This window comes from Oratosquilla oratoria, chromosome 17 (assembly GCF_046742065.1).
Source record: "Oratosquilla oratoria isolate Oo_2021 chromosome 17, ASM4674206v1, whole genome shotgun sequence".
NCBI lineage: Eukaryota > Metazoa > Arthropoda > Malacostraca > Stomatopoda > Squillidae > Oratosquilla > Oratosquilla oratoria.
In genome coordinates, this window is record NC_134793.1 from 59,430,146 (window position 1) to 59,443,818 (window position 13,673).

General features: G+C 38.2%; 1 protein-coding gene across 6 annotated transcripts in view; it reads right to left on the reverse strand.

The window, feature by feature from the left end:
- The window catches only part of ida (anaphase promoting complex subunit 5 ida), a 334,874-nt gene that overhangs the window by 99,612 nt on the left and 221,589 nt on the right, over positions 1–13,673 (reverse strand). For all 6 annotated transcript variants that reach the window (XM_076201024.1, XM_076201023.1, XM_076201022.1 and 3 more), the window contains exon 11: positions 5,672–5,800. In XM_076201024.1, the coding sequence (XP_076057139.1) occupies positions 5,672–5,800 (129 nt within the window). The remainder of the gene's footprint in view (positions 1–5,671; positions 5,801–13,673) is intronic.

The window sequence follows — 13,673 nt, forward strand, 5'->3', positions numbered from 1 at the left end:
TTTTTGCTATAGAAGGATTCAACTTGTCCTTACAAATTCCTTCCTTATCCTCTGTACTACTTAGTATGAATAATCACCAATTTTTTGTTTCACCTAGTTTTCCAAAAGTGAAGGGAGATCAACTGGACATTTTAGGCATCATAGAAAATGATATTCTTCAAAACTTTAAACACTTTTCAATTGAAAGTGCCCCCTTATATGGTACCCTGTCATGCTAGTTTGAAGTGTACTTCATATAAATCCCTTGAGCATAGGAAAGCTAGAGCAGCTCAGTTAGGACTGTGCAATTGATGCCTAAATCATGGACATGGTTCTTTGGAATGCCCTGGGTTAAAGGCTGCTATGCCTTACAAATGTTTTGTTTGCAACAAACCCGAGCACCATGGAGCCATGTGTCCTATGGCTTATAAGACACCACTTTCTGAAGGGAAAGTGTTTAATTTTCATAATTCAACAGATTCCATTGTTCCTTTGGTCTCCCTTCCTATTAGCAGAGGAAAGAGAACTGCCCAATGTCTCTTTTTGTTGGACACTGGAGCACAGTTTTCTATCATTAATAAGGAATTTGTAGAGGACAACGTTGGACCTTGTTTAAGTCCTCCTATGGACAAGTTAGTTTCTTCCTTTGGTTTACCTCTAATGAATAAAAGAGGTTATAACTACACTGCTAACTTAAAACTCCCTTCAGGGATGAATTTGTTTAGTTTGTTCTTTGCCATTGAAGGACAACTTGTCCTTACAAATGCCTTCCTTCTCTTCTGTACTACTTAGTATGAATAATCACCAATTTTTTGTCTCACCAAGTTTTCCAAAAGTGAAGGGAGACCAACTGAACGTTATAGGGATCATAGGAAATTATATTCTTCAAAACTTCTCAAACTTTTCAATTGAAAGTGCCCCCTTGTATGGTAGCCCGCCATGCAAGGTTATCAAACTTGCTGATGGTTTCATTCCATACGGGACTGGGGTTCAATATATCCCTCCTAGTGAGAAGCCTTTCTACTTAAAGAGAATGATAAGGGGGATTCCTGAAATGCCCTCTAATGAAATGCAAAATGTTGATAGTTTCAAATGTAAGGAGAGGCCTTTGAGGGTAAAACCAGATTCTGACCTTGGAGTGGATTCATTTAATTGCTTAGAGGAATATCATGGAGATTCTCTTGTTTTTTATAATTCCTCTTTCAAGACCAATGGAATTTCTCTAAAACCTGAGAAGAGTACTTCCCTTTCTCTGTCTAAAAGGACTGTTAAATACTTTCCTCCCAAAAGGTTAGGCAAGGAAAGGTTACTTGTCAACTTCTGTTTAGAACCTGTAAGTTCTCAATTTGATCCTTTACAGGAAGTCTTTATTAATTCTAATGTAGAGTATGGTCTTGACAATTTCTATTCTTTAGAGTCCATTGGCATTAACCACTTCCATACGGTGATGCCTACGTAGGCGTCATGAGGAGCAAGTGGGTACGCGATGATGCTGACATCGACGTCTTGATTATATTTATTGTAGTCGTACCTACATAATCTCCATTCTCTCTAAACTGGCTTCATCAATTTTCTATGGTTATCAAAATACATGGGTGAAAGAGAACGAACGATTGAGCACTGACTTTACTTTTTATAATGCGATTATTATGACGCAACATCGCACGTCGGGCAGCTAATGCTGCCAGACGTGCGATGTGCCCCGGAGTGAAGAGGTTAAAGGAGTCTTATACCTCTCTTCTATTTGCCAAGGTCAAGGTGGCTCCTATTAAACAAAGAACTTTACTGTCTTTGGAGCTTATGGCAACTTTTCTCTCTTTGAAATGCCTCAGCACTATTTTTGAGGAAGGACTGGTGTCTGCCCCACTGGTTGAATCTGTGGTTCTTTTTGTTGATAGTCAAGTTGCCCTTTCTTGGATCCTGACCAACAAGGCTCCTAAGAAAAATATATTTGTTAATAATAGATTAAAGGAAATTTCCAATCTCTTGGAAACTTTCAAGGCCAAGTTCACACCTATTTCTTTTACTTATGTTCCTTCTGAACATAATATGGCTGATTTCCTAACTAAACCTTGTAGTGCTAAGGTGTTCAAGGAAAAATTCAATTGGTGGGTTTATGAACCTGAATGGTTGTTGTTGCCACCTCATACTTGGCCAAAGGGTCACTTGGGATGTATTCCCTCCTGTTTCAAGGGAGACATTGTCAATGTGGCTGTTGTGCAAGTTGACACTCCTTCTCTAATAGATGTCTCAAGTTTTCTTCTTACAGCAAACTTCTACATCACACTTCTTTGATTTTTAAGGCTGTCTTTCTGTTCAAGAAGTCTAATGCTGACCCTGTTAAGGCAGCATCAATTATTTGATGAGTATTATGCAAAAGGATTCCTTTCCTGCTGAATTGGCTTATTTGCAGAACTCCAATACTAATGACATACCTCCTTTGGTAAGTCAAATGAACTTGTTCTTGGACAAGAATGGTTTGATAAGGTCCAAGGGCAGGATTGACAAGAACATTGACCTCAAATATGAGGTTGTCAATCCCCTTTTTTTGTCCAAATCTCATCATTTGACTAAAATCCTAATTTACTTTGCACATTGCCAAGTTATGCACATGGGACTACAAGCCACACTTAATTTCCTTCATATGCATGGATTCTGGATCCTTAGGGCCAGACAAGCTGTTTTAAGCATTTTGAAGGATTGTATAGTTTGTAGGAAATACAATTCCCGTGCAGTTAATTATCCTTCTCCTTCCTCTTTACCTGCCTCTAGAGTGAATCTAAGTGTGCCCTTTGCCCATACTGGTGTGGATTACACGGGGCATTTATGGGTTAGAGACAGGAATGGAGAGAAGGTAAAGGCATACATATTAATATTTACTTGTTTCAATACTAGAGCAGTTCTTTTAAAAGTTGTGGATACTATGTCCACTGCCGAGTTCATTTTGGCTTTCGTTAGGTTTGCTAACAGATATGGAATTCCTTCTGCTGTTTATTCTGATAATGCTTATTCTTTTGCATAAGTGGGGAGTGTTATTGGACAACTTTTGTCATCATCTGAATTTGAAGAGAAGTTTAAAACTTCCCCTGTTCAGCAGAAAACCATTCCTGTTTATGCTGCTTGGTATGGTGCCACTTGGGAAAGGTTAATACAGACAGTGAAACAATGTTTGTATAAGGTATTGAGTAGGTCTGTTCCTTCCCTGGCAGAGATTATCACTCTTTTGTCCAATGTTCAAAACATTTTGAACAATAGACTACTTACATATCATTCTTGTGAAAATGAGGTAGATGTAATTACCCCAAATCATTTCCTTATTGGAAGGACCATTCCTTCCTTGATGTTTGGAGACTTGGAACAAGTCCCTGAATGGGAATCAGGAGAAGACTATCCTTCTCTTCTTAATTTAGTCATGGACTGTAGGGATTATTTTTATGAAGAGTTTAAGAAATGATGGCTGACAGAGTACTTGGTCAGCTTAAGGGAAAGGGATAGATCTGTGTTACACAATTCTAAAAGCTGGGGAGAGGGTGATATTGCTTTTTTGAAACTCCCCTTTGAGACCAGACCCTTCTGGCCCTTAGTTCGTGTTGTTGAAACTTTTCCTGACCAAGACAAAGTGATACAAACAGTCTCTGTCGTTAAGCCCGATGGAAACTCTATCAAAGTTAACATTAGACTTTTAATCGCTCTAGAGCTCCATGCTGAGTTGAGTTCCAGTCTTGAGGATGAATCCCCTGAGGATCCTAATGTTCAGGCTAGAGAGTTGGAACCCTTTGAAGAGGCCTCAAACTTAGAGGAGGTTAATTCTTTACAAGACGACTGTGTTACTCTGAAACCTACCTCTTTGAGGCCAACTCATAAGACTGCACTAGCCTCTAGAGACCTAGTAAGGTCTCTAGCACTCAAAAACTTGTTGTAAATTTTGCTCGAAAGTGTTATATTTCTTAAACACTTTCTCTTTGTTGTCGGGAAGGCTGTGGTAATTATTGTTCAGGAATTGCATTGTTTACCTTAAGTTATGGCGATTTCCCTCAAGGCTTGTTTAATTTCGAATCGGGAACCTTTCCTGAAACTGCGAACCACACTATCATAACTTTAATTAAGATACAATTAAACTCCCCTCCCTCTTTATTTTATTAAACCTAAGATGTAATTTTGGTTTATAAAATTGGGAACTTTGAGAATTTGCTTAAAGTATAAGTTGTCCCATGACTTGAAGCTTTTATGAACACATAAGAGTCCCTACCGAATGACACTGTTTTTCGTCAACTGAACAAGAGATCACCTTCAGCACTGGTACCAGACATTTCTCTCAAGAAACCTTGGCTTAAGACTTTTACGGTTCCTATCAGAAGCCATCAAGATTTCTCTTTAACTTCAGACCACCAATGTCTGAGAACAGAAACAAGTAAGTTCTCAGACTTTCCCGTGTGTAACTTTAAACCATGAATACGATAATAGAAGAGATCTGGGAGAGAGAAAAAAAAAAAAAATCCACACAGAGTGGTGGATGTCTGGAACAAATTGGATGAGACAATAGTGTGTGCAACCACCACACAAGAATTTAAGAACAAACTAGATGTTGCGAGATACAAAGATAGGTCACTACAAGCATAGCTCCCCTTCCCGTATAATACAACTAGCTAAATACTTACTAGCATAGCTATCCCTTCTCTCCCTTGTCCTCTCTTCACTTCTGACACCCTCCCCACCACACTCTAAAACTCGGTCACCCCTCCCTTTAAACTTAGTTTCACTCAATGCCAACACATCCACCTTTCTTCTCACAAAAATACTGCCTATCTCTTCCCTTTTACTCTTATCTGTATTACACCTATGCACATTAAAATATTCAGACCTTAGGGTTCTGGTTGGAAAAATCCTCCCAGACCTTCTTATGCCTTTGTTTTTTTAAGAATGTCCCCTTTGAGGCTACAGGGAGTAGAACACATAGTCCTATCCTCTATCCCGTTTTAATTATCTGTTATAACTCAAGTGGGAATACTCAGTGGCAGTATTCTTTCTCCCCTACCACAGGTTTTGGCAAAAATGGAAATGTATATTCAGAGATGTGATGTGATACAGGACAGATGGGGGGGGGTGACAGCATAATAGAGGAACATAGTAAAATAAAGTAGCATCATTTCTCTATGAGTACAGATTTCCTCAATACAAAGTGATGTGTGGCTCTGGTCCATTGGGGTGCCCCATATACACTCTATAGCAGTAGCAGTGTTTCTCAACCTTTTTACCCTTGTGTAACCTTTAAAATAAATTGCATGTCTCAAGGAACCCCTGCACAACAAAAAAACACATATACCATCACATATACCATATCTTTCTCATTTTATTTTTATCATAATAATAGGTTATATAGGATGATGTCTACATTACATTATTACAATAACCAAAAATATGTTGTGCATGTTTAATTATATTTATATGAAATTAAATAAAAAATCAAAAGTGCATTAGCTTATCTCACTTGTTCTCTCAGAACCCTTAGGGACCTTTTGCAGAACCTTAGGGTTTTGGGGGACCCTGGTTGAGAGACACTGCTCTAAAGTATCAGCTGCATGTTACTTACCAGGTCTTTAGCTCACAATAACATGCAGCCAATACCCCACATTAGGACATACAATGCATATATTCATACATAAAACATCTAAAATAAAATTAATGGTCTCACTTGAAGCAGTTGTGCTGGGGTGGCCTGAGTCTGTGCCAGTTGAGAAACATGGTTCAGCATCCCCAAAGAGCTCAGATAACTAAGTGATAATTCACTACTCTTGACAAACGATCTCTTCATTAGTGTGATCTGTAAGTAAACAAATTCAACTGTATCTTCCAGATGACATATTTTGTGCAACCCCACCAAAAGTATTTTGAACACTACATTTTGAGTTGTAGAACATTTTATAATCATGCAACCAACCATGTCCAATGTGCAAAACTATATTCAGCTTTCCTATGAATTAAAATAAAAGCACAAGCACTTACTAGTAAATACACACACACATATATATATATATATATATATATATATATATATATATATATATATATATATGTATATATATTAAATATACTACACTCACACTTGTCCCCTTTTCCTTTGTAAAGTAGAACTATACAGGCACTCCTACAGTCCTCCAACACTCTACCCTCTCTTAAACAAACATTAAATAACCTCACCAGCCAGTCCACCATCACTGTACCTCCTTTTTTCAGACATTCTGCATGACATCCATCCAGACCAGGTGTATTACCTGCTCTCATCATCTTAACAACTGCCTTCACTTCATCCTTCCTTATTTCTCCTCCATTTTCCTCACTCATCACAGTCATTTTCTTAGCACTTCCCACTGCAACTACCTTTCCCTCCCTATCCTCCTTCACATTAAGCAACTCCCTAAAATACTCAACCCATCTTCCTCTCAATGCCTTCTCATCCATTATCATCTCTCCATCTACACCTTTTACCTTTTCTTTTCTAATTGATTCACCTCCTCTTCCTCTATTTCTATGCATATCTCCACCATCAACTCTCCACTACAATTCTTTCCTGGAACTCCACATTTCCCAACCACTCCGTCTATTGGTTCATTTCCTACTCTAGCATTAAGGTCTCCTAATACCACTACATTGACGTTTCTCTCTAATCCCTCTATGCACTCATTTAAATCTATCCAAAAAGCCTCCTTTTCTTCTACACTCTTCTCACTACCAGGCCCACATGCACTTACAAAAACCCACATCTTCTTACCCAGTTTTACCTTCATCCACATTAACCTTGAAGAAACCTTTCACTCAACTACATGTTTACCTATCTCTTCACTTATTAGTATAGCCATCCCTTCTCTCCCTTACCCTCTCTTCACTCCTGAGAACCTCCCAACTACACTTCCAAACTCACATTCGCCCCTCCCTCTCAACTTATTTTCAATCGAAGCCAACACATCCATCTTTCTTCTCACAAACATACTACCTATATCTTTCCTTTTACTCTCATCTGTACTACATCCACACACATTAAAAGACCCAAACTTTAGGGTACTGGTTGGAAAACTCCTAGACCCTCTTATGCCTGAAAAACTATTGAATTGGATGGAGGATTTCCCACATGGAAGAAAAATGAGAGTAGTGTTCAGAGACAAATATTCAAAATGGGAAGAAATGAGTAGTGGCGTCCCACAGGGGTCAGTACTAGCTCCAATAATGTTTGCTATATATGTGAATGACATGGACGAAAGTATTGAATGTTACATGAACTTCCTTGCAGATGATACAAAGCTACTAAAGAGAATAAACTCCGAAATAGACTGTGACTCATTACAGAGTGATCTGAACAAAGTCTCAGAGTGGAGAAAGAGATGGGAGGTAGAATTCAACATCAAGAAATGCAGTATAATCAAATTTGGGAAAAGCAAGAATAGGATATCAGGACAGTATAAAATTGATGGAAAAGAAGTAAAGAAAGTAAATTCTGAAAGGGACCTAGGAGTAATCATCACCAAAGACATGTCACCAGATAAACATATAAATAAAATAGTCAGAGAAACATACAATTTGTTGAGATCAATAAAGGTGGCCTTTAAATACCTGGATAAGGAAATGATTAAGAAAATATTACAAACACTGATAAGGCCAAAACTGGAATATGCAGTGCTGATATGGTCATCCAGTACAAAAAAGAATATAAGACAATTAGAAAGAATACGAAGAGCAATAATAAAGATGGCTCCAACACTTTCAAACCTGACATATGAACAAAGACTGGCCAAAATGGAATTGCCAACCCTGGAACAAAGAAGAGAATGAGGGGACCTACTAACCATCTACAGAATTATGAAAGGAAAAGAATGCCTTGGTAGAGAGAACTTTAAAGAGGGAAAATAAGAGGACATGCAATGAAACTCAAAAATGACAACTACAGAAGAGACCTGAAAACAAACAGCTTCCCACACAGTGATAGATATATAAAATAAATTGGATGAAAAAATAGTGTGTGCAAACACAATACAAGAATTTAAGTACAAATTTGATCTTGCGAGATACAAAAACAGGTCACCTCGAGCATAGCTCCTATTCCTGTAAAATAGAACTAGGTAAATACAATCTCCTCTTAGCATCCATTCCCAAATGTCTATTTCTCATTACACTTTTTAATCCACCAAGGCATTTACTCGCTTCTCTCAATCTACATTATACCTCCATCTCCACTCCCTTTTGTGCCACATTTGCACCCAAGTATCTAAAACTATCCACTTCCTCCAGTCTCTCTCCCTAATACTCACTTCCAGTCTGCTGCAACTTTCACCCCTTCTACATCTCATAACCTTACATTTACCCACACCTTCAACTTCCTTCTTTCACACACTTTCCAAACTCTGTCACTAACTTCCTCAATCCCTCCTCTGATCCTGCTACAAGTGCAGTGTTGTCAGCAAACAACAACTGGCTTATCTCCCACTTTTCTCCATTTTCTTTAACCATCTCCAATCCCTGACACACCATCCTAGCATTTATATCTTGCACCACCCCACCCATGTATAAGTTGAGGAGCCAGGGTGACATAACACATCCCTGACAAAGTCCCACCTTTACCTCAAACCATTCACTCTCTCCATTTCTAATCCTAACACAAGCTCTACTACTATCATAAAAACTCTTGACAGCTCCTAGAAGCTTTCCTCCTATCCTGTATATCTGCAATACCTCCAACAGTGCCTTCCTGTCTACCCTGTCATAAGCCTTTTCCAGATCCATAAAAGCCCAAAAACATCCTTACCTTTTCCTTTAGCTTTCTCACATATCTGTCTTATCACAAAAATCTGATCTATGCTACCTCTACCTGTCCTAAACCCACACTGTTCCTCACCAATTACTCCCTCTCTTCCTCTCCTAATCCTCTCAATCAAGACCCTCCCATAAGTCTTCCAAACTATACTTAACAAGCTAATCCCTCTGAATCTACTACACTCACACTTGTCCCCTTTTTCCTTGTAAAGTAGAGCTATACAGGCATTCCTCCAGTCCTCCAGCACTCTACCCTCTCTTGAACAAATATTAAATAACATCACCAGCCAGTCCACCATCACTGTACCACCTTTTTTCAGACAATCTGCATGGCATCCTTCCAGACCAGGTGCCTTACCTACTCTCATCATCTTGACAACTGCCTTCACTTCATCCTTCCTTATTTCTCCTCCATTTTCCTCACTCATCACAGTCATTTTCTTAGCACTTCTCACTGCAACTACCTTTCCCTTTCTATCCTCCTTCACATTTAGCAACTCCCTAAAATACACTGTCCATCTTCCTCTTACTGCCTTCTCTTCTATTATCATCTCTCTATCTGCATGTATTACCTTTTCTTCTCTACTTGATTCACCTCTTCATCCTCTCTTAATTTCTGTCATATTCTTACCCCATTTCACATCTGCTCTCCTCTTTGCCTCCTTTATCTTATGCTTTACTTCTCTTTGTAACTCTCATATGGTTCCCTTGTCCTATTTTGTAACTAATCTGTGAAAGCTTGGTTCTCTTCTACAACCTTCTTTTCTTCCTCATCCCCCCACTCACTACCCTTCCTTCTATTTCCTCCCATCTTCCTTGTTCTGCATACCATCTTTGTACACTTTGTGACTCCCTCCTTGAACCATCCCCATTCTTCCTCCACTCCTAGTTCTACTCTATCCTTCACTCCCTCCCACTCCTCTCTCAGTTTCTTGTATTCCTTCTCTTTTTCCTTTTCATTTAAGCAGTTCACTCTAAGCACCTCCCTATCTTTTGTCCTTTCCCTCTTTCTCCATCTATCCTCCACTCTCAACTTACTTTCCACAATAACAAGGCCTAGACTGGAGTATGCTGTGACACTTTGGTCACCCAGTACCAAAAAGAATATAAAGAAAATTGAAAGAATACAGAGAGGAACCACAAAAATAGCCCCAGCACTTTCAAACCTGTCATATGAGGAGAGACTGGCTAAATTGAAATTACCAACTTTGGAACAAAGAAGAGAGATAGGGGACCTATTGGCCATCTATAGAATCATGAAAGGCACGAAAGTCCTTGATAGAGAGAGGACTTATTATATTGGAACAAGAGAAACACAAGAGGACATGAAAAAAAATTAAAAGGAATACTCATACAGTAGAAGAGATCTGGAAAAATAAATAAATAAATAAATATATAGATAAAATAATGAAATAAAATAGTTTTCCACAGAGAGTGGTGGACATCTGGAACAAAGAATTGAAGAGCAAACTAGATATTACAAGCCACAAAGGAGGGACACCACAAACATAACTCCCCTTGCCGTAAAATACAACTTAGGAAGCTAAGGAAAAGAACAAGAAAAGAACAGAAAAAGAAAGGAGAGAGTTTTTTTTCGAGAGTGATAAACTTGAAACTTAGGAAATAGTACATAAGAGAAAGGGAAATGCAAGAGAAAGAAGAAAAGGAAGAAAAGGAAAAAAATATTAAAGATATCATATACCAACATAGACGGATTGATATCAGGAATCGATGAATTGAATGACTATCTAGAACAAGAAAAACCAGATATAATGGGGATTGTGGAGACAAAATTAAAAAGAAGCATTACAACCAAATAGTGTAGGACAAGGAATATATAACTGTTGGTACAGAAATGGAGAAACAAAGCAGGGAGGAGTCATGTTACTAACCAAGAAAGGCCTAAATGTGACAAAAATTACAGAAGGTGAGAACAATATGGAATTGATTATGATAAGAGTTGGGGATAGATATATGAAAAATAGAAAGTATGCAGTGATTTATGTGCCACCCAAAACTCACGCATGGAATGAAAGTGAACACTCTAAAATGCTGGAAGACACATGAAATACACTAAATGAAATACTAAAGAAAGAAGGAAATCTGGTAATTATGGGTGATTTTAACTCAAAAGAAATATGTTGGGAAGAGATGACTGTGAAAGGTGAAGAAAATCACTAGGGAAACATATTACTGGAAATGACCAATGATTACACATTGACGCAATGGGTAAAGGAAAACATCAGATATAGAAATAACAATGAACCCTCAAGATTGGATCTGATATTCATATCAGAACCCGAAATTGTTGATAAAATCAAATACAAGACACCAATTGGCAAAAAAGGATCACATTGTAATGGAACTAAAATTAAATGAAGAAGCAAATATAGAAATTAACGAAAAACACAAAGAAGGAAGACTAATGTACAACAAAACAGATTTTGAAAAACTTAGAAAATTCTTTCGAGAAGCAAATTGGAAAAAAAAAATTAATAATGAAGAAACAAAGGTAGAAGAGAAATGGACAATTTGGAAGGAAATTTATAATGAAGGTGTGAATAAGTATGTACCTAGACAAAAACATGAAAGAGTGTATATAAAATCCAGGTATAACAAAAAGTGCAGTGAGGCAAAATGCAGAAGAGATCAAGCCTGGAAAAGATAAAAAAAAAACAAAAAAAACTGAGAAATGGAAAATATACACCAAACTAAGAAATTAATATGTAAAATTATGTAGAGAAGAAAAAAGAAATTATGAAAAGGACATAACAGATAAATGTAAAGATCAACCCAAACTACTTTATAGATATATAAACAGCATGCTAAAAAATAAACAGGAAATACACAAATTACATCAAGGTAATAGAGAATACAAAGAAGATATAGAAATGGCAGATATTATGAACAAACATTTCAAATCTGTATTCACCACAGAGGAAAAAATCTACAAAAATGTGATCAAAGAATTGAAGTAAGATTTCCTCCATTGAAGAAATTAAACATTACTCAGAATGAAATACATACTGTATTTTTCGGACTATAAGGCGCTTCGTACTATAAGGCGCACCCGTAATTTGCTATTCCCCGTCCTTACATAAAGCGCGCCTGACCATAAGGCGCACCTGGTCTCGTCATCGGATAATCATGCATATGTGAGTGCATTCAGAACTGAGCATTTTCGTTGTTGAATGAGAAAAATCGGTTGGGATTTAGCAAAATTACAAAAATAAATGATATATTTTTTATTTTGGTCAGTGAAATCAGACCACCTCCATGGACGGTCTGCCCTGCCAATACCCCTAAAAAAAAAACATAAACACGTTACGGTAATTGTGGGGAATAAAACCAACATTAGCAGTTTTATTCCCTGAATTCTCTATTCACTTAAAAACATAAGATTTATTACAAATGATGGTAAATTTTTAGTTTCGATCATGGCGCAATATAGCAATAGAAAATTAATTATCAATCTTGTAAATTATAATGTATCAATGTAATATGCAATTTTGTGAACAGAAATAAAAAACAAAAAAGGTGCTAAAACAGATTTCGTAAGTAACGAAGTCATGTCGGACGAATGGTACGCCATGTTTGTTATGATAGATGCCGACGTCGAAGAAATGAAAGGATGATAAATTCGTCTAACCTAACCTAACCTAACCTGTGTTTAATAAATCATTACTTGCAAATTAAATGTCATCCGGCTCGTCCTCGTTGTTGTCGTCGTGAGAGATATTGGCAGGCTTTTCAACCACTCTCTCAGCTTGCGGGGTATACAAAGTTCTTGCAGCTTGAATGAATGCATGGATCTCCGCTCCATAACATTCTTTCATGAAAATGTACCTGCCGAGGTACTGTCGGAAGTACTGAGGCCGTCAATTGACAGACGACAAGATGGCGTCCCGATCCTATGCCACCGACTTCGTTCATTAGCATATTTGCTTGTAGCATGGTATTTTTTATTTTCATTTCTGCCCACAAAATTGCATATGACATTGATACATTTTAATTTACAAAATTAATAATTAATTTTCTATTGCTATATCGCACCTCCTGGATGACGGGTCATCCCTGCACCTTGTCCACTGCCCTGGGTCAGAGGCAATGTCACAAGTCACAGCACATCCATAGCAAGGCCGCTTCATTAAATCGGCGACCCCCCCCTCTCCGTCCCCCAATGCAGAAAAGGAGAAGACGGGGAGAAATCCCTTTGGGCTACATCAAATTTTGCTCACACATACTACCTCACCCCCCATCCACCCACCCATTCCACCTCATGCATCACAACATCATCCATATACAACCATTCTCCATTCACCCGTCTTCTGTCCTCTCCCGTCCTTCCTCAACAGACATTCCCCTCTTCCCTAAAGACCCCTTCACCCCATCCATCCATCTCATCCTAGGATGTCCCCTCATGTTCACTCCCTCCACATCTGCCTTCCATACCTCTTTTACTAGTCTTTCTTCACTCATTCTATCCCTGTGTCCAAACCATCCTAATACTCTTTCATCAACCCAATCTCCCAACTCCCTTTCCACCCCTGTTCTCCTCCTCACCTCCTCATTTCTCACTCTATCTAGCCTAGTAACACCCATCATACTTCTCAGACACCTCATCTCAAACACATTCAAACTCCTTCTCTCTTCCTTTCTTATGTTCCATGTTTCTGCCCCATAGTGCTGTTGGCACAATCACAAACTGGGAAAAATTCTACATGGGAGAGACAAAAGTGGAAGAGAAATGGAATATCTTGATGGAAAATTACAATGAAGGGGTAAACAGGCATGTACCAAGACAAAAGCGAGAGAGAGTGTACATTAAATGCTGGTTCAACAAAAGATGCAGTGAGGCAAAAGACAGAAGGGACAAAGCTTGGAAAAGGTGG